Here is a 20,991-nt window from a genome sequence, read left to right as displayed (position 1 = left end):
AGCATTTAAAGTCTGCAAAAACAAAACATAAAAAAAATGATAAACACACATACATGTTGGTTTGAGAAAGTCAGAAAATTAATAATTACTGAAATTGCAAAAAACACCTAAGTGCAATTGTACAAAGAAGGGGATTGGTGGTTTTGGAACCAGGAATTTTGGAATCCACTCCTGCTATTGTGTCCAACATATTAGCATCGTGTTTCTTTCCAAAGGGCACATCATTTTATACATTATAATCATAATGTATTATATACATTTACTTTTTTTTTATAAGAGGTTGAATGTTTTAAATACAGAAGCAGCCAACCATTTTCAAATTGCATGATTATTCAAAGTTAGCTTTTTCATGATACCTTAATTTAATAAAAACACTGCTGATATAATGATATTATCACTGAATGTCATTGAATAGTGGTGTCATGGATGATACCATCAAGCAGATATAGACTTTCTGTAGAATCCTAAACCATAACAATATAATGAACCTGCTAATTTGAGACAAAAGTAAAAAGGAAGTTGTGAGTTAAGTGACATTAATGGAAATCCACAAGTTAAAATCATTAAAGGTATTGGAAACCCTAATACTTCCCTTAGTCTTGAAATATCATTTTGTAGTCTTTAGCCTAATATTTATTCACACTTGAGAGCAGTTTGACCTATGAATTATATTCTTTGGAGTCTACAAAGCTGAATCCCTGATGTTCCAGTTATTGCAGGGGTTAGTGCTGTCAACAGTGCTTAGGTCTAGTTTTAATATAACAGAGTTGTACATTTGCCCCTTATATAACATCTTATTTGTTCATGAGCTACCTCAAAGTCCAGTAGGTATGTGTGGGAGGTCAGAAGATGTGGGTAAGCTTTGCCACCACAAGGAAGTGTGGAAACTTTCTACGATTATAACGGCACACCTTTTAAGTAAAGTGGGGGAGACTGAAAGTCACTGCAGGTACCTCTAGTTGCTACACTTTATACCTGTCAGCAGCTTTGTTCTTTAAGAGACAGAGTAACATGAACCATAAACAGGTTAAAATAAACAAATGTCACTATGTAAAACATAACACCAGGAGTAATATACTGTATATACTGTACTTACATTGGTCTAGCTTTGCACAAGGTAAATATACATAAATGATCCCTGGCAGAGCCATGTGGATCCTGTCATACACTGTAGTAGCTACTACTGTGTATTTTAGCACCTTCTGGGTCCCTGCAACAGCCACTATGCTGAGCCACTTCCCTATGCTGTTAAAACACAGAGAGTCACTGGCTAAGTATAGCACTCATTTAGAGGATTCCTAGTATTTTTCTCAATAAATACTAGGCATTCTTTGATTGGATGTGGGGGGTGCACTGCATGTGGCAGCAGAAGCAGGTATTTGACACTTCTTGACACATGGGATACCTGCAGCTATCTGGGAGCAGTAAAGTGAAGGAATTTGAAGACATGGGCTGACAGATAGGTAAGTATAGATGCTCTTCTGTGGTGACACTCACTTTAAGTCACACAAAACAAGAACATTTAATAGTAAGAACAATCTGCCCTAGCTTTTTTTTTCAACTATAATCTAGTGTTATTCAACTTACTAGAAGAAAACAAGGGCTGACAAACTTCCAGCAAAGTCTCCAGTATAATCCTGGTCGTTTACCAATCATCTCCTCTATGTCATCACTGAAACGACCGACACCTGGATAAAAATAAAGAGAGCTATTGGTAACTGTAATTTTAATGGAAGCCTTAGAAAAACATCAAATGTATATACTAGCCTTATGATCTTTTTTTCTATTCAACAACATTGGTAACAAGTCCCGTTTCCACTGGCAACCCTAGATGAATAAGATATGAAGGGCCACCGATGCCGACTACTTTTTCGCAAAATGCTCATTACCTAGCTTTCACATTGATCTAATTGCCATAGTATTTTATGAGTTCGAAAAGTGCGAACTCGAACTCAATGCGAGTCTATGGGGGTAGAACTTTAAAACTCAAATGTCCCCATTTTGAAGCCTTATTTGCAATTTATTGGCCATAAAAAGTGTATGGGGATTCGGGCACTGCCCTGGGGGACATGAATGAATGAACATTTTTTTTTAAAGGAGCAGTGATTTTAACATTATTATTATTATTATTACATAGTATTTATATAGCGCCAACATTTTGTGCAGCACTTTACAATATACGGGAAGACATTATATTCACAATACAATTCAAGACATGATGGTAAGGAGGGCCCTGCCCCTGGGGGCTTACAATCTAAAAGGGGAGGGGGAAGTGATACATGAGGAGGTAGATGTGTGGGGATGAATTGTTTGAGAACGTGATGGTTCAGTGGTTAGGTTGAGGTGGGATAGGCTTCACTTAAGGGATGAGTCTTTAGGGAATGCCTAAAGGCAGTCAATGTGGGAGATAGACGGACTGGTTGGGGTAAAGAGTTCCAGAGGATGGGAGAGACTCTAGAGAAGTCCTGGAGGCGAGTATGGGAGGAGTTCACAAGGGAGCTGCAAAGCAGGAGGTCTTAAGAAGAGTGGAGTGGACGGTTAGGGTGATATTTTTAAAACCTGAGGAACCAATAAAGGGAGAAAGAGAAAAAGGAAGGAGAAGAGAAAGAAAAGGATGCTGGAGAAGGGAAAAGAAAAGAAAAGTACAAGAAAATCAGAGTGGGGGTCCCTAGGGGAGAAGAAAGAAATACATGTATTGTATCATTCGAGAGAGTTTAAGCCACAGCACAATAAACGATGGCCAAGACTGGTTTATAAACTGTTTCTGAGAGTGTCAGAGGAAATTACAATAAAATTAAATAAAATACTTTAAACAAGTTAAAAAAAGACCATTGCACCCTTAACATCCACCACAAACCTCAGAAACCACTTTAATTTCAACATTCCCAATGACTCCAATGTATTTTGACAAAGTGAAAACTCTCAGTTTTGCTTATCCTGATTAAAACCTACTGTTTGAGTAATCAGTATACGGATCTGCCATATTTTGCTACATCTTAGTAAATGACCACTTGGTTGTGAGGTTATATATGCATGGTTATATATCAGTTTGTGTACCTTGGGCATGCTATGTACACCCAAATAATGCTGGCCTTGTGCACAAAATGCACAAAGTTGGAAAAAAAGCTTTTCTATCGTTAGCAAGCGTTTTGTACCAGAAATTTCATTTTAATACTATTAAAAGCAAGAGAAATTATATCATAGAATTCATATTTTTTATCTACAGTGACACTAGTTTATTTTCATCTTTTAAGCTAACACTGATCAATGTAGGAAAAAATGTTTATCTATTGGTTTATAGATTGCAAGCCAATATTACCAAAAGCAAGCCTATTACTTTGCTATGTGAGGTAATTGCCAAATAAACAGACACAAAGTAGAAAAATATAAATTACTCTGGTTCATGAAGGGTATATAGTTGCAAGAGTTGAAGTGGACATGGGTGGGCTTCCAACTTATATAAAAAATGATCCCTGTCTTTTAGTCCCTAGAGGTAATAACACAGGAAAGTCTTGTGTCTCACAGCTTCTCAAACTAGGAACCATGCATTTCACATGCATCATACCACTCTCAGGGCATGTTTTGTATTAATTTAGGCAGAAAAGAGCATTACGTTATGTACTAAATGTAAAAGACGTTTAAAACGCTGGTTTAAGATTTTAGTAAACTCACTGAGAAGACATTTTTATTGCATTTACCTGCTGCTTTCCAGCATATATTTTTACTTTCAAAATATTTTCTGAAAAACATCAACCAAAAAATGTTTCTACTGAATTTGCTTTTAATACATGTATTTCTTACCATAAAACCATGCAATTCCGATAGCTTCAAAGAGCACCCCAAAAAGAATAGATGTCCCTGCAGCAAAATGGTCAAGTAGTGTAAAAACATATATTCCACCCTAGAAAATAATACAAAATAAATACAAAAATGTAATTATTTTTTTATGGACAGCAAAAATGTGCATCAAACAAGGCAAACCAAATCTCAACTTGGACAGAAGTTATTAAATGCTTCAGTGGTTTCTGCTGTCTCACTCTCTAGTACAATAGTAAGGAGTTAGTTACCAGGGGTTATGATATCAAGATTTTTCTCATGGCTTACTTTGTCAGGTGGTAATTGGCTCTATCTATTCAACACTTTAAGAAAATGTAAGTTATACATGCTTCTTCAAATGCTTGTACTAGTGAACATGTACCTGTTCATGAAACAAGTATTTGGAAATGGGTGCAGCTTTATTTTCCTTCCTGTGACAAATACTTGCTTATTACACACACAATTATTTTACATGATTTCTTTTTTATTTTAGAAATGTTTCTGTCATTTCGGAGTCTTTTCTTTTGAATTGCTCCACCTATGTTTGCACGTTATTCCCCAATATCAGTCATAATTGGGAATGCTTTGATTTTGTTTTATTTATTAATTTGTTTATTTGCATAGATGGAAAAAAAATCCAATCCATATCATCCATTAGGTCTCAAATTATGCAAAGGCAAGCTGAAATTTTACAACCTGCTTGCTTTTCAATTTAACATATTTAAAATTATTAAACTAATTAAATCATGCTATTTAATTTTTTACTAATACAATTGTATTTTAACAAGTTTGGACACCTTTACTCATATACAGTTTCTCAGAAATATTGGGTTAATGGTGGTGGAAAAAGCAGTGGCAGCTGATGGTGGATGGGAGTTGAAGCTGAACTCCAAGCAGTTACAAAAAGTTTACAATTGCAGGCTCATCCTTGTCTGTCCAGCGCTGGAATATAATGGCATGCCCACCAGTGCCTCTGTCCTATCTTAAATACCTGGCCGCTGCTCTTGCACTCTACATCTTTAAATCAGTGAGAATGGAAGGGCCCGGGAAGTAGAAAAAACAAGCACTAGATACTTTATCAGCTGAAGCCTGAGGAGGTAGAGGGTTGATGATGTGCAGAACAGGTGACGGCAGATCATAGCCATAAAGTGAGCTTATGTTATGGAAAGTGTATGAAAGAAAGATAATGGATCAAAGGACCACTGTGGGATAAGTGAGATGAAAAGTGCTTGGACGGAGCTTCATAATAGAGAATGTTAGACAGAGTGTTAACAGGACTGGACAAGTGATGACCAAAGAGCAAACAAATACAAATAGCCACATTTGCATTGGGTAAGAAGTAGCTTTTTAGTGTTTTTATTATATGTTGGTTTCTTTTCTATCTTTTATAGAAAATAAAAATAGGACAAGCTGTATAGGAGTATCTAGAAGGTGTTACACCTAAATTCATTATTAGCACAATGTTTGAGAGGTTTTTGCAAAGGGAGACTTATAACCTGGCAGTATGTCAATAACTTGGGCAACTGAAATTTTTTTATAGACAATGCCTGCCATATTGGTGCAGCTATCACTAGGTATGCAATAGATATAATAAGACAATAGACTGGCTCACAAGGCCACCTAATTGCCACATTTAGGACATGAGTAGCAGAGTGGTTACTACCAAAAAACACAAAGATTGAAGAACTGACAAGTAAAGGCTGGATTCACACCTTTGCATTGTGGTAATGAATGGTTATATGTGTGTGGCAGTGCATTGCCATTCATTCTGAATTTAAATTAAATTTAGTATAGGAATATATTTCTACAAATAAGGGCCGTACATTTTTAATTGAGTATATGGAATACATTTGTTTCAAATTATTTCAGAAAGTATTTATAACTACAACTGTAATTTACAAAGGTTAAACAAGCTATATAAACTACTTTAGAGAACTATAATTTCCAATATTACCAGTGTATTGTAATAAATACTATTATTGCCAAGTCCAGATGTAATGTATATACAAACAACATACGTTGGTTACACAGGAGAGAGATATGAAGAAAGTACACAGCACAATGAAGAGTGTAAAGAGCTCCCGATGTCTATGCAGAAACTTAAATTCATCGATCAGGCCAGTGATTACCGACTCCATTCCCCCCATCTGTAATGAAATTCAAAGAAATCAATTTAGTCTACTCCAGTTAAAAGCTCTTTTTTGGATTAAATAATCTAAAAAAATGTTTACTGCCACTCATCATATTAAGAATATTCAAATAAACAAGGTAGCTAACAATTTATAATGGTGCTTCTTTTATATCCCAAATGCATACAACCGTTAATTTTCAAACAACCTCGGGGTTGGTGGCACAAAATTGACAAAAAGGTCTTGAGTGGGGCAGCTCAGAATAATAACGTGCTGGATTACTGTGATCCTAGTTCATTTTATTACTTCATTGCTGTGCTGTATGTGTATAGGCCAATGCCTTGGCTGGCGCTCGTGTAGAAAGTTTCGTGGGCAAACTCACCAGCCCAAGTGGCTCAGTCGGCTAACGAAGGGGGGAGGAGTCCGGTGACATCGATGTCACCGGACTCCCCCCCCCTTTCCCTTCGTTAGCCGGCACGGACATCGACGTCACCGGACTCCTCCCCTTTCCTTCGTTAGCCGATGGAGCCACTTGGGGAAGGGTGGAAGAGTACAGTGAGTCCAGTGACGTCACGGACATGACTGACGGGACTCCCGGAAGCCGGCGGAGAGGTGAGTGTTTTCATTAGCGATTTTGTAAGTTTGCCCACTTATAAAGAAAGTAAAGGTCTATAATTATATCACAGCTACTGATAGGGAAAATGCTGAAAAATACTTTACCTGAAACCTCACAAATGTTTTGGCTAAAAATACCTGACAAGACCTGTAAAAGAATATTTAAGCTGCAGGTAATACAAACACAAGACTGCAACCCTAGTAGCAAGAATTTGTCAGTTTCACATCAGGGAGAGTAAGTATGCAAACCAAGACTGAATGCTAAATATCAGTTATTGCAGAGCCCACAGCACAGTTAATGTAAAATCACACTGAAATTCCATCAAGAACTCATTTAGGAGAAACATGTAAATTGCATCATAACACAACTACCTGGACTGATGTAAAGGATCAATATATTCTGGGAAATTAAGAGATTACTTAATTAGACTTTATATTGCATGGTCTGTGTCTTGCAAATTAATCTATTTACTGTCTATTCTGTATATTTTACATTCTCTTATTGTTGTGACCATATTATTTCTACATAAAATCTCAGCAATAACATATTATTCCTCTAGATTTTAATTGTAATATTTTATAAAATTGTGATTTTTTTTTTGCAGACTTAAGTCTGGATCTCAAGGAATCCTACTGTTCCCACAGTGGATATTGAGAAGTTATTCACTGTGCCATTGTTGTGACCATATTATATCTACATAAAATCTCACCAATAACATTTTCTCCAATAACATGCTTGACACACGGTCCTGCTGCGCAAAAGATAGAGCTTGTAAGCTGAGGTATGAATCCGCTAACAAATGCGGCCGCCATTTGGCGAGAACGTTACACCCCCGCCCCCCACGGGCCTTTATTCCTTTTATCATGGACCGCAGCTCTCACAAAATTCAATCCACGTCAGGTATTGCCCAGGAATTCAGTCGCTACTATGCCAGTCTATACAACCTCCCTGATCCACCATCCTCCCTGCAGACCGGCCAAACCCCATGTTCCCTGGAGCAATATATTGCACATACGGCTCCACCGACTATTGACCGTGCTGAGTTAGAGAAACTAGAGTCCCCGGTTTCCCCTCCTGAGGTGGTAAACTGTTCTCCAAATTGTTAGCACTTCGCCTCTCCCCGTCCCTACCGTTCATCATAAACCCAGAACAGGTCGGATTTGTCCCTGGCCGTGAGGCCAGGGAGAACACCACTAAAACGATCAATCTGATTTCCCATATACATAGACACAACACCAAGGCCTGTTTCCTATCCATAGATGATGAGAAGGCATTTGACCGTGTTAACTGGGGCTTCCTTCGCCAGGCCCTACTCCAACTGGGGTTGGGGCCTGCCATTCTATCCAAGATCATGTCCCTTTACTCTTCCCCCATAGCCCGGGTGATGGTGAATGGTTCATTCTCAGAGCCGTTCTCCATCTCTAACGGCACTAGACAGGGATGTCCTTTATCCCAACTTCTCTATGTCGTGGTGATGGAGCATTTGGCACAAGCCATCCGATTCAACCCTGATATCCATGGTATAACCACCCCCTCATTTCACCATAAGATGTCTCTATTTGCAGACAACCTATTATTGTATATAACCCGTCCCCATGTCAGCATACCGGCAATACTCAGGGAATTTGACCAGTTTGGAAGACTGAGTAACTTCAAGGTCAACATGACTAAATCCACCGCTCTCAACCTCACATTAACCCCCCCCCCCAACAGTCTCCCTCCTCCGTAAGAATTTCCCTTTCCAATGGCAACTCCGCTCCATCACATATCTGGGAGTTTCCATCCCAGCTAACCTGACAGATCTATACCACCTAAATTACCAGCCTTTCCTTAGCTCCCTACGTCGAACCTCTGAGACGTATCAGAATATGAAGATCTCGTGGTTTGGCGAGCTTGACGTTCTAAAGATGGAGACCCTGCCAAATTACTATATATCTTCCAGACGATCCCCATAAGACCGCCAAGACAGTTCTTCAGTTCTCTTCGCACCATGGTGAACAGTTTTGTATGGCAGAAAGGATATTCCCGTATACGGCATAAAACTCTGTGTAGACACAAATCCCAAGGAGAGGTAGGCCTCCCCAATTTCGAGCTGTATCACCGAGCTGCTCTCCTCTCCAGGATTGTAGATTGGTTCCAACATTCTCCCTCAGGGCTCACACCAGCGGTGCGGATTGAACAGGAACTATGCCCTATAGATCTGAGAGCCCTCCCTTGGAGGGCACAAGGTGAAGCTAATGCACTCCCTCGCCCTTCCCTCCTTACAGCTGCAACTTTACAAACATGGCGGAAGACTTATCAAGCCTCTTCTCTCTCCACTATTCCGGGGCCCCTATCACCTCTATTTGACAATTCCCTATTCCCCACAGGGGTAGCTATCCCCTCAGTAGGGGGATACAGGAGAAATGATTGGCCCACGGCCCGAGACTTCATACACCCCTCCACGGAACAGTTTGTGCTGCCTGCTGATAATCGGGTGCACCCCCCCGGGGAATTGGCTGTTAGATCGACAACTAGCGTGGATATGTTCCGCACTATATGTTGGTGGGCAGACGCACAGACCACTGACGACTTTTGAACTCATGCTTGTCTCTAGGGAAGGGGCTCGCCACACGATCTCGGTCGTTTATGGGATGTTGAGAGAAGTTCTCCATCAGGTGTCGCTGGGCTCGAGGGCCCATTGGCACGCTGACCTGAACAGGCACTTGTCGGAGTCAGATTGGGCTACCATTTACTGTTACACACATAAATCTTCTGTTTCCTCATACGCACAGGAAAAGAACTACAAAATAGTTACTAGGTGGTACAGGGATCCGGTCTCCATACACCGGATCTTCCCTTCTTCTCCTGAGACTTGCTGGCGATGCAATGAGGTAAGAGGCACATACCTGCACATTTGGTGGACATGTCCCTTAGTTTTCTCATTTTGGCAAAAGATCTTTACGATTTACAATCGCTTATACGGAGACACCTTGGCGCCCACGCCAACTATAGCCTTACTGTCACTCCTACCGGATCCCGGAAAGCCCAAAAATAGATGATTCTTAGGCACCTCCTGTCTGCTGCTCAACAGGTGATCCCCATGTTTTGGAAAACGACTGCCCCACCCATTTCCAAATGGGTTAGCCTAGTGAATGATGTTATGCACATGGAGGAGCTCCTGGCGACAGATAATAACACCTTCTCCAAATTCATGTCGCAGTGGATCCCCCCCCCCCAACCCCATCCTTCTCCTTCTATCCTTTCTTCCCCGCTTTTCCTCTGGTTAATGCTTCTCTAATATGACTGCAAAGTCAGACGGTTCACGAGAAGATTATATTATATGCTATTAAAGTGGATAGCTCCAAATCGCACAAGATCAGACGGCCCTATAGGGTGCTCCTGGAAATGTTAGATCAAAATGTTGTGCACAGCACTCATACAGATTCGGTGTAATGTTGTTTTTTTTGTTTCTTTTTTTGTGTTTTTGTTCTGTTTTTTCGCCTCATATAAATTAACCAACTACAGCGAGTCGGGCAATTGAAGGATGTCAACGCCGTGCCACAGAGTTTCCCTCCCTCATATTGTGTCCCAACAATGTGATTTAATGTTTGAGCCATTATGTGCATTGTCTGAATCTACTTTTATGAAAATTAATAAAAACTGATTCAACACTAAATATGTTAGGAGTAAAAAAGTATGCGTCCTGTGAGCAGTTTCAGAGTGTGACCTTTGTTCACTATGTCAGAGTTAGAGCTTGCCAATCAGCAGGAAGAATGAGCTTTGCAGACTGCAGAGCTATAGGTCTGACTCAGTAGAAGATGTATCAGACCTCTATAGAGGGATCACTTCTATCCACAAAGAGCAAAGGTCTTACTTTGCAGGTCCTGGCAGGGGACAGGCTTTTCTACGAAGGTTGTAACTAACTTTGAAAAAAAACAAACTATAAGATGTTGAACACCTTTTGTTTTTAGTACATATACATTCTGTTTTAGATTTGGTGCACTTGGGATGTTTTTAGCTGAATTAAACTTAATTTGAGCTTCATGGTTTTAAATCTTTGGATTATGGAATAGAGTTATGAACAATGTATGTTTTTTTATGCAGCAATTTTTTGAGTTTATTTTAGAACCTTTTCTACTTAGTATGTCATAATCTTAGCAACTTCTTCTTACTTTGGTTGCTAGGATTTACATCTCAGCTACCCTGCTGAAAAAATAGCACACATTTTATTTATACATAAATTTAGACATTTATATGGATTATTAAAAAATATACAAAAGTTTAAAAAAAACAAGATTGTAATAGTAGTTACAGACTCAATATATATGTGTTCAACATCTTGAGACTGAGATTAAGCTATTTTTGGTATCAGTTTTTCATGATCAATAGTATCTGATTAATCTGGAGGTCTGACCAGTTCCAGAATACCATAGAACTCTTAATAATGACACTAAAACCCAATGGGACATGTTTAAAAAATATGTTAAAAAAATACTGTGTACTATACTTCCTCTAAGAACAAAGTCACTAGGAATAAAGGAAAACCTATATGGCTGAATAGAAAGGTTTTAAATATCAGAAAAGGAGGGCACCAGAAAAGAAAAGCATTTAAATTCATAAAGCTTGAGGGTACAGATTCCTCATTAATAAAATATAAGATTTGTAATAAAAACTGCAAAACAGAAGTCAAGTTAGCAAAGAATGAAGCTGAAAAACATATAGCTAATGACTTAACTGAGATTAAACCCCAAAACATTTCATGAGCATATAAGTTCTAAGAGGAAAACGTATGATGCTATAGAACTTCAAATAGATAATTTAAGAAAAAAAAAATGTAACCCCTGAATACATATTTTATATCTATCTTCATGTAGTGACTTCATGTAATTAAGCTGGAGTGTCCCTGTCTAGTTTTTCTGTGGTTACTTTAGCAGCTAGACTATAGCCGACCAAAGCATTTCTATAATTTTTCTGTGCTTTGCATGTTTTTTTCCTAAGGTCGGGATGTTAATTGCTTCTGTCTTCTACTGTTGAGATGTCTCCAGTAGTCAGTGTGGGAAGAACCGATAACTGAGTTATGAATATTGTTCTGAGTCTGCCAATCACTGAAGAGTTTGTTAAGTGGTGCGAACTGAGGGAAGTTGATAAATGTTTGGAGCAGCTTTGTAGGGTGTTCTTTTCTCCTCTGGGTTTTGGCCCAAATAGAGCCAATGTCATTGCACTGCTTGATTACAGTTGCTTTGCTGAAGGGTCTGTTTAAAAGGATGTTTACCTGGAGGGAGCATCTTTAAAGTAATCTACTGTGCTGTAAAGTATCCAGGGAGAGCTGGCTAGACACTACTGTTGCTGGGCATTGCAAGCAAAATCCACTACTGACAGAATAGGGTACCTGTTGCTGCACTGAAATGTTACAAACATTTGTCCAGAAAAAAAAATGTATTGCAACTTAACAAAGAGACTGTGACTGCTCTTACAGAGTAATTGATCTGAACATTGATGGCTCTTACAGTTTCACCCTCCTACCACCCTCCTACCTGTGGGAGCCAGATTTGCTGCCATTTTTTTTAAGTATCCAGCATCCCTATCTCTATCTCCCAAAGTTGAAGACGTCAATAAAATTACAAGAAGACTAAAGTGACTAGCACACCAACTTATTTACCTCACCATACGCCAAGCATTCAGCCCTGAGAGATTCTGCCATGTAAGTTTGTGGTCATTCACTTCCTGTTACAAGATAACAATGCTCTATCCTGTCTACTAATTCTGCTCCTGCATTGTTACATTGTCATACAGGCTTCTGATGGAAACTACAAGTGGCTGTTTCAACACAAATTATGCATGCATGGTCCACTGTTGTCAGCATCACGAAACCCACCAAAAGAACCCCATCCAAAGAAATGCCATGTGATTTTCCTTTCCTGGAGTGCATGCATGTAGATGGGAAATGGTTGCAGGAGATCTGCAGCAATGAGATGGTTAAAGCAAAGCATTTTATTACAAACAATATGGATCTAAGGTTTATTAATTATACGTAATGCTGCATTGTTATTTAATCAAAAGGCCTGACTATTAACATGTGCATTTTGTTCATACAGATTGAAAGTATATAAGTTTTACTCACTGCACTGTCAATTCCCAGGGTGAGGAGCATGATAAAGAAGATAACAGCCCACACTGAAGAAAGTGGAAGTGTAGCAATAGCCTCTGGATAAATGATAAATATCAGCCCAGGCCCTGGTGAATATAATGAAAATAATGAATTAATATTAAACCATTTTAGGAAGGAAAGGGAGGCAAAGGAAAGTGAAGAATGGAAGAAATCTAGAAAATTGCATATAAAAATAAATATAAATTGTATTGCATAAAAAAAATAACACTATCCTTTGGTTTTTGAGGTTAGATCATAAATTCAATTGTACTTTTTGGAATTAATGACATTCATTCATGTTTCTCTTTGTGATGAAAAAGTTACACAAATGGTAACATAAATCCAATCATAATAACAGCCTTCAGCAACGTCAAAGTCATTTGTAAACTTACATAACAGGTTATGTTCACACTGTTCAGAAGATCAGTTTTATACATCAGTGACTGAAGCCGCTGCTGTGATACACGGCTGTCATTTTGACAGATGGAATTTTCCAGCAAGAGCAGTGGGGGTAGCAGCAGCAGGGGGGGAGATGTACACTCTATGTACTTTGTTGAACTTTTTCAGAACATCCGAAGTGCACATGAGGTTAAGGAACATAAACTTATATACATATCAATGAGTATACTTACCATCCTTGGCAACATCACCAATAGGCACATTATGCTTTTGAGACATGTATCCAAGGAAGGAGAAGATGACAAATCCAGAAAAAAAGCTTGTCAGGGAATTGATTGAGGTTGTAATAATTGCATCTCTGTAAAAATATATCAACAGAGTAATGTAGAGACAGTCTGATGAATAAATGTGGAAAGTTCAATAAGGACTTAAAAGACAGGGCAAAGTCAAAAGCCCAAAACGGCTTGATTATTTTGAGCTCAGTGGATCTAGTGTAACTCATGTAAAAACTGTGAGGCGGGTACAGTAGAAGATTTTGTGTGCCCTATTCCCTTGCTCCCCCACATCCCATACTAATCCCATACTAATGTTTGGACAGCAACTATACAACTGACAACTTTAAGATGTTTAGGTAATACCTAAATATTGATACCTGCCATCAATCTAAACATATTTTATTTTTGATGCAAATGTGCAACCAGGTAGCACCACCAGAACATTGAGTACTAAGGGTTGCCAGAACACAACTCTATGGAAGTTTGCAGCAGGTACTCCCCAGGACCACTTATTACTCTGCTATTTTATAGCTGTGCCTATAGATAGCAAATTTTTATTCAGGAACAAAGCTTAATTTCAGTCCACTCTACTAAAGGACAGACATGATCGGGGAAAAAAGAATACACGTTGTATAGGGACCTTGTTGCCTCATTGGAGGATCTTAGGGAACTTATGTTGTCAGGGTGGATATTAACATAATGATGGAGATACAGTGCACCATTATAATGTATAATGAATGTTTACAGCAGTTGTATAAAATACCTTTGTGGCTTTAGATTTAATAGTGTGACAATTCAATAATATTCAGCATTTTTATACAAATCACAGACCACAAAGAGAAGGTAAATATAGAGCTTTCTTAATGATTTGTGTAGTTTACTTATCTTATTAGAAAGCATTATTATACTGCAGTGTATCATAACATCCTCATGACTTACCTATAGCAGTTGTTTGTAAACTTATTGTAACTGGAGAAAGCAATTAGCACACCAAACCCAACACCGAGTGAGAAGCAGATCTGAGTGGCAGCATCAATCCAAACCTTTAAACAATCGCCAGAAGCAGGCAGACAAAGAATAGTGGAAGGAGGAGGGAGAGAGGGAGAGCTGTTATTAGAGATAATTGCAGGAAACTCATTCAGCATAAAGATGAAAGATAGTGTTGAATACAAGGTAATTTCACCAATTACTGAGCCCAATTCCAATTTCTCAGATTATTGCTTTGAGTTGTCAAGTCGTGAGCTCGCAAAGAGGGAAATTATGTCCCTCCATTGCTCTTTCTTATGGAAAATAAAATATTAGCTCAGATTGATTGCAAATTAAAAGAATGGACTCAGTAGCTGCATTGTTTCTTCCATTAAATTAATTTCATGTCAGGAACCTCTGAAGGTACTTTTGTTAAACCAATTATTGCATTGTTCATCCAAATACTTAAAAAAAAATAGAGTTAAGGATGTGCTAAATGACCATAACAGGCAAACTGTGTCATATATGTCTCTGTTTCTTTAGTAAATAGGGCATACAGGCTTTCCAAATGTGGATAGATGTAGACCAACACATTGACAAGCTTGAAAGTCTAAGATATTCTGGTTACTCTGCATACAGGAAACATCCCTTGGACACTTATATTTACTTTGGCTACTCACAAGGGAAACAGTCAATGCTAATTCAGAGTACGTGAAAGTAATCACTTAACCTGTTTAACATGTTTTAACTTGGCTTTTTACTCTAAAGCAGAATTAAATCATCCTGTCCTTTACAGTTGAGGAGGGTAGCACCTTAGCCTCTTTTTGGACCTGCAGTTGCCATGGTGCTGCACAGTGTCAATGTAGTCGCCTAACAATTTTTGTCATAATTCTAGTGAATAAAAAATTTTCAGTGACTAAAACTAAATAAAAACTAAGTTATGGTGACTAAAACTATAATGCAAATATATTGACATTTTTGTCAACTGACTAAAACTAGACTAAAATGTTAGAGAGGAAAGAATTGGGAGAGATTCAATCAGAATGGATCTCTTTGGACCTAAATCTGTTTTGCTTGTTCAAACCTTAATACAATAAGTAATAATAGGTGAATAGATGTTTTGCTACTGCAGAACTAAAGGGGGTTCAATCAAACAGTAGAAAACGACTTCATTTAGGGAGAAATTACCAAAACGAGAAGACTGTCAATGTGGGGTATGTATTTAATCTGACTGGAACCTACCAGTAGCCAGGAGACTAATCAGGACTTGAATCTAGTAACATTACATCAGATAAAGGGAAAGTGTGTTGCTAATAGATTATACTATTGATACATTAAACTGATGTTTTATATGTTTCATTATATGTACAAATTCTTTGTTTTACAAATACACATTTAATACATGACAAAGGCCTCCCAGAGCAATATGGGTTCTCTAAAAACCATAGCACTGTCTGGAAGCTGGCTTTGTCTGTTTTAAAAGTTAAACCAGAGCCACCTGGATATGGGCTTAAAGTGGCAATAAACCCTCAGATTTTTTAACATAAAACAATACTGTAATGTGTGCCTTACTGTAATCCATGGTTGTTTCCCTTCTCTTTGCTGCTCTTCCTTTTAAATCTGTATCTGTTCTCATGCCTGGGAGAACTTCTGTTTTGCAGCAGACTGCCTCATCTCTGAAATGGATACATGGTGTCTGTGTGTAGGTTTGCAACCTGAGCCAGCACTACAGGAAGAGGCACTCAACTGCAAAGGGAAGTTCTCCCCCAGCATGAGAAGACATGAGGATTTAAAAGGAAGAGCAGCAAAGAGAAGGGAAACTACCATGGATTACAGTAAGGCACACATTGCAGTATTGGTTTATGTTAAAAAATCTGAGGGTTTAATGTCACTTTAATCACTCATCTGATTCATGTAGTTGTGTGTGTGTAAGTTTCAGCCTTGAACTTTGTAAATAACAAAAGAGTTATTTTTCTGTCTACCAGGGTATGGAGAGGAACCAGTATTTGCAGGTCATTACTGAGTAGCTTGGAGCATCAATGTTGGTGTTTGTGCTTTCCAACAATATGATGGTAGTGAAGAGTTCAGTTCAGAAATTATATTTCTATGATCTCAGAAACAGACTTGAGCCCTAATTCATCAAGATGCAAGAGGTGTACTAAATAGCACTTACAGAATGCTAAACTTACATATGATAAGCACATGTTAGCCCATTTAGCATGATTTTAGCATAGGCAAATGTTAGTGTGGCTAAACTACAACTGTAGCTTGATCAATCAAGACCTTAGTCAATGAAACTTATGAGAGAATGCTATAAAGACATTTCTACACATTCACATGTTATTGTAATGACCAGCAGGTGGCTGTTGGCCAGAGACTGTGGTGTTACAGAAGCTAGGATAACCATATGCGGGAATTTATTAAGATCCAGAGACAAAGACAGAAAATGAGAGCCAGATATAAAGTGCCAGAGTAAGTACTGTAGTTATCGAAACTTAAGAATGAATCATAGACAGAATAAAAATAGAAGACTCATAGACAAAGATCATAGCTCAGGCCTGGCACCCAGCCACAGCTCCAGGGAAAGGTTTGTGGTGTTGGCAAGGTCTTCTACTTGTAGCTGTTACCTTTTCCTTAGAATGTTCATTGGTACTTAAATGCTCATGACTTACATTTCAGAGAACACCCCCCTGTTCCCAGGTGAAAAAGAATGCCAGGATATGCGTACAGACTCCAAGAGAGCACATGAACAGACATGAGGATACTGAAGGGAAAACCCACAAAAAAAAGTGCTAAACAAAAGCAAAACATGACATAAGATATAAATTATAGCATCAATTGTGCACAAACATAAGTCATTATATAACAGCAAAAATGTTGATCTACCGCATAATTAGTGCATATCTTACTGAAGGAGGGATATAACCAGTAGGGATGTGCTGAACGTTCGAGTCGGACATAGGTTCGACTCGAACATTGCATGTTCTAGCGTTCGCCGAACGCCGAACATTATGGGATGCCCGCGGTTTCTATATAAATATCAATAAAATGTATATAAATGTCATTTTGCTTCAGCAGGTTCTATACCTTCAATTGAAAATAATTTGTTTTTCTTTTTAAATGTCACTTTTTGCTGCAGCAGGTTCTATACATCCTACAGATCCACCAGTTCACAGGCAGGTTATGGGGACCCTCCAGGCACAATATTTGAAGGAATTTTTCATTTTTACTCTTACCCTGTAAATCATGTAAAAATCACTGTTCCTTTAAAAAATATTTTTCTTGGTTTTTTTTTGTTTTAAATTTCATTGATTCCTGTCATTCAGGGCACTACCCGGATCCCCATACACTTTTTATGGCCAATAAATTGCATATAAGGCTTCAAAATGGGGACCTTTAATTTTCTGAGTTCTACCCCCATAGACTTGCATTGAGTTCTAAGTTCGAGTTAGAACTTTTTCCATGTTCGAAAGTTCGAGTTAGAACCGAACACGGGGGTGTTCGGCTCATCACTAATAACCAGAAGCTTTTATTTACCTACTGTTGGTGGGTTTATAGATTACATCATATTGCAATTGACCATGAGAACATTTTGACCTTCCCATATATAAGGGTCAAATAAATAGTGAGCTGCTTTCTAAAGAAGGTGGCAATAGATGGTGTGCTTCTTGCACAAAGTTTGTGATGGATCAAGATTTACGCCATTATATAAGGACTTATGTTATTACAATTTGCATGACCAATGTTAAAATCTTTAAAATATGAAATACTAATTTAAATCTTATGCCATATTTTTGGAAAAAGGCATAGGGTGCTTCTGACAGAAAACAAAACAGAAAATCAGGACCAGCACACCACTACAGCTGGAGTAAAATCAAAAGATACTAGGTACGAGGGAGAGCAAGCCCAGGGAACAGGACAAAAAGGCTGAAACCAAAACCAAAGGGCGAAGTCCAGGCCAATAGCTGGACACGGCAAATATATAATATTAAGAAATCATTGCTCCCCAATCCCCCAGCAGCAAATAATCATGTGATATTCCATATCTCCCCACACAGTGACAAACTCTATGACAAGACCTCTACCCCCAAGTGGTAACAACTTACAAGACATGCCCCAAAGAAACTGCATGCACTGTAGTGTTGATGATGTTCCACTTGCTCTCTTCCTTGTGCTGCAGTAGGGTGGATTCTGACAGTTTTTACTTCTTGGAAATAGAACTAGATTACTCCACCAAGGTCCCCCTTACACAAGTGGGGAAGAGTTTATGTGTGCTCCACAGCTTTGGTAGTAAGAAGACCATCAGTAGCACACACAAGAGAGGTACTTGGGACAGTTGGAGAGCTAAACTCAAGTGGGGCAGAAATGATTAAAAAGTAGTTTGGCACATCAGATCAGGAATTATATGCAAAGTAGGACTTTGGAGCTGCTAATTTGGCATAATGATGTTTCAGCAATGTGTCCCTGCCTGTGCCTGCTTTCACTGAGGCTCACAAGGCACTCACCTTCTGCCCACCTATTAGCCTGATGCAGGATTTACAAGATAGGATGGGATACAGCACACTCCACGCAATGCATTAGACATGGTGGTGGGTAACGGTCCTTAAGTACTCTCAGGCAATGCATAAAAAAACAAGACAAACTTCAGGAGAGGGTGAAGGTGAAGTCACAGAATGTGACACAGACCCATGTTAGTATTTAATACAAAAAGGTTGGCAGAAGAAAAAGTAAAATACTGAGCTTATTGACACCTCAGTGGAATGAAATGAGAATCAACTACGGTCAGATCTTTTTAATTGTATGGTAAACTTAAACTTACCGATGCCTCACAAAGACGGAGAAAATCAACACTTAAGTATGCTTTGATGCCATCAATGGCTCCCGGGAGTGTGATACCACGAAGCAGCAATGCAATCAGGACAACATAAGGCATTGTGGCCGTAATCCACACTACCTGGAAACATAACAAAAGGCAGAATAAAGTGTCAGGAAAGCAGATAAGGTAGGAATGAGCCACATCATTTATATTTAATTACTTTTAAATGTTAGAAAATTAATGCAATAGATAAATTATAGAAAATTACTATTTTATGCATTTTAATTATGTGGCCACCGGCATGGTCTTGGTAAATTCTGCATTTAATAAATACCGTACAGCTGGGTAAACATCATACACATTAGTTACAAGTTTATTAGTTTAATAAGCTGTAATTGTGGAAGAAGTCTGCTATAAATTCATTCGTGAACACGGATTGCAAAGTTTAAAATACAGTCTGGGGTCCTTTGTGATGTTCATCATTGTTGTTACATGTAAGTGCATGCCACCTTGGTGGTACCTGAACAACCTGCCCCTATGATTTGCAATATATTGAGTATGCAAGGACTGCTAGTCAAAGAGAGCACGAGATGGAGAGACCATCTTGGGGAGAAAGAGAGAGCATGCCTTGGATAGAGAGGTAAGGACTGCCATGGAGAGTTTGCCATATGCAAAAATGGAGAGGAAGAGAGATACCAAAAGAATAGAGTGTGTGTTTGTTTGTTTGTGTGTGAGTTCTGGAGAGAATGCTGTGTGGGGAGATGGATACTAAGCTGGAGAAAGGGTGAGACATTGATGGCCCTGGAGAGCCTATCAAGTGTACCCTTTCCAGAGTATGCCCTGGAAAGAGAGCAAATTAGAAAAATAATTCTTAAAGGAAAGAAAAGAGAGAGACTGCCCTGGAAGAAGCTGTCTTGTATTGCATACCCTGTGTTAAGAAACTGCCCTGTAAAGCATGTTTACTGACTTGCACAGCAGTGCAGAGAAGCTCTCTGTTCCAGACTGTAGAGATCCTTACCCTGTGAGGTCAACAGTAGGATATCTTTTTCAGGGAACAAAAGGCTTAAAAGGACATTTCCACCTTTGTAAGTGATTTTGAGTTTTTGGTGGTAATAGGGAGGTGCAGGGAGATGTACATGTGTGTGCATTCTCAGGAGTCACAGGGCTGTTTTTCATACTTTATTTTATAGATTCTTTTACAGGCCAGAGGCCTAGAAGTTCAAAATTCCCTCCACAATATCTGCAATCCGTCTTTCTCAGAGGGTCGGGTTGTTATCCCTAAACTGCGATCAGCTGTTTCCCCCCTCCTCCCCCTCCGAGAGAGCAGAGATGAGTCATCAGCACACAGAGCTGAACTAAAAGTTAAATTTTACGGACAAGCTTTTGGGGGTCTACCCCTTCTTCTAAGGTCCAAGTAGTACTGATACACAAAGGTCTTCTTAACAGTTTGTTAAACCTCTGTGGTTCAGTATTGCTTGAACCTTAGAGGAAGGGTGTAGACTCCCTGAAAGCTTGTCTGGAAAAATTAACTTTTAGTGAAAATAAAAAGTATCATGGACAGTACTCAATCAGTGGACAAAAGAAACCATATATCAATAGCCAGTCTTAGTTGGGGGAGAAATAGGCCATTTTCTGTACATATCTGCAAGTTAGTAAGATGACATTGCTCTCAATGTACCGGTTAAATGCACACTCTACACACCCAGGCCAGCCTGGCCTCTCTTGTATACCAGTCCCATGGCAGATATCAGGGGTGCTATTACTACAGTTATGCCATTGGATATAGTCATTCATGTTACTCTATTTACATTAAAAGGATATTATTTGTAGATTTCCACAACATC

General features: G+C 38.8%; 1 protein-coding gene across 1 annotated transcript in view; it reads right to left on the bottom strand.

The window, feature by feature from the left end:
* Positions 1-20,991, bottom strand: part of SLC6A3 (solute carrier family 6 member 3) — a 47,860-nt gene that overhangs the window by 5,932 nt on the left and 20,937 nt on the right. The window contains exons 5-11 of the mRNA XM_018574109.1: positions 19,151-19,285; positions 14,305-14,408; positions 13,324-13,448; positions 12,665-12,777; positions 5,835-5,963; positions 3,802-3,901; positions 1,588-1,688 (exon numbers count right to left, since the gene is read on the bottom strand). Coding sequence (XP_018429611.1) covers positions 1,588-1,688; positions 3,802-3,901; positions 5,835-5,963; positions 12,665-12,777; positions 13,324-13,448; positions 14,305-14,408; positions 19,151-19,285 — 807 coding nt within the window. The remainder of the gene's footprint in view (positions 1-1,587; positions 1,689-3,801; positions 3,902-5,834; positions 5,964-12,664; positions 12,778-13,323; positions 13,449-14,304; positions 14,409-19,150; positions 19,286-20,991) is intronic.

This window comes from Nanorana parkeri, unplaced genomic scaffold (genome assembly GCF_000935625.1).
Source record: "Nanorana parkeri isolate BGI_ZX_2015 unplaced genomic scaffold, ASM93562v1 scaffold2741, whole genome shotgun sequence".
Classification (NCBI taxonomy): Eukaryota; Metazoa; Chordata; class Amphibia; order Anura; family Dicroglossidae; genus Nanorana; species Nanorana parkeri.
Note: the sequence above shows the minus strand (reverse complement) of the source record. Positions and strands in the feature narration are given on the sequence as shown.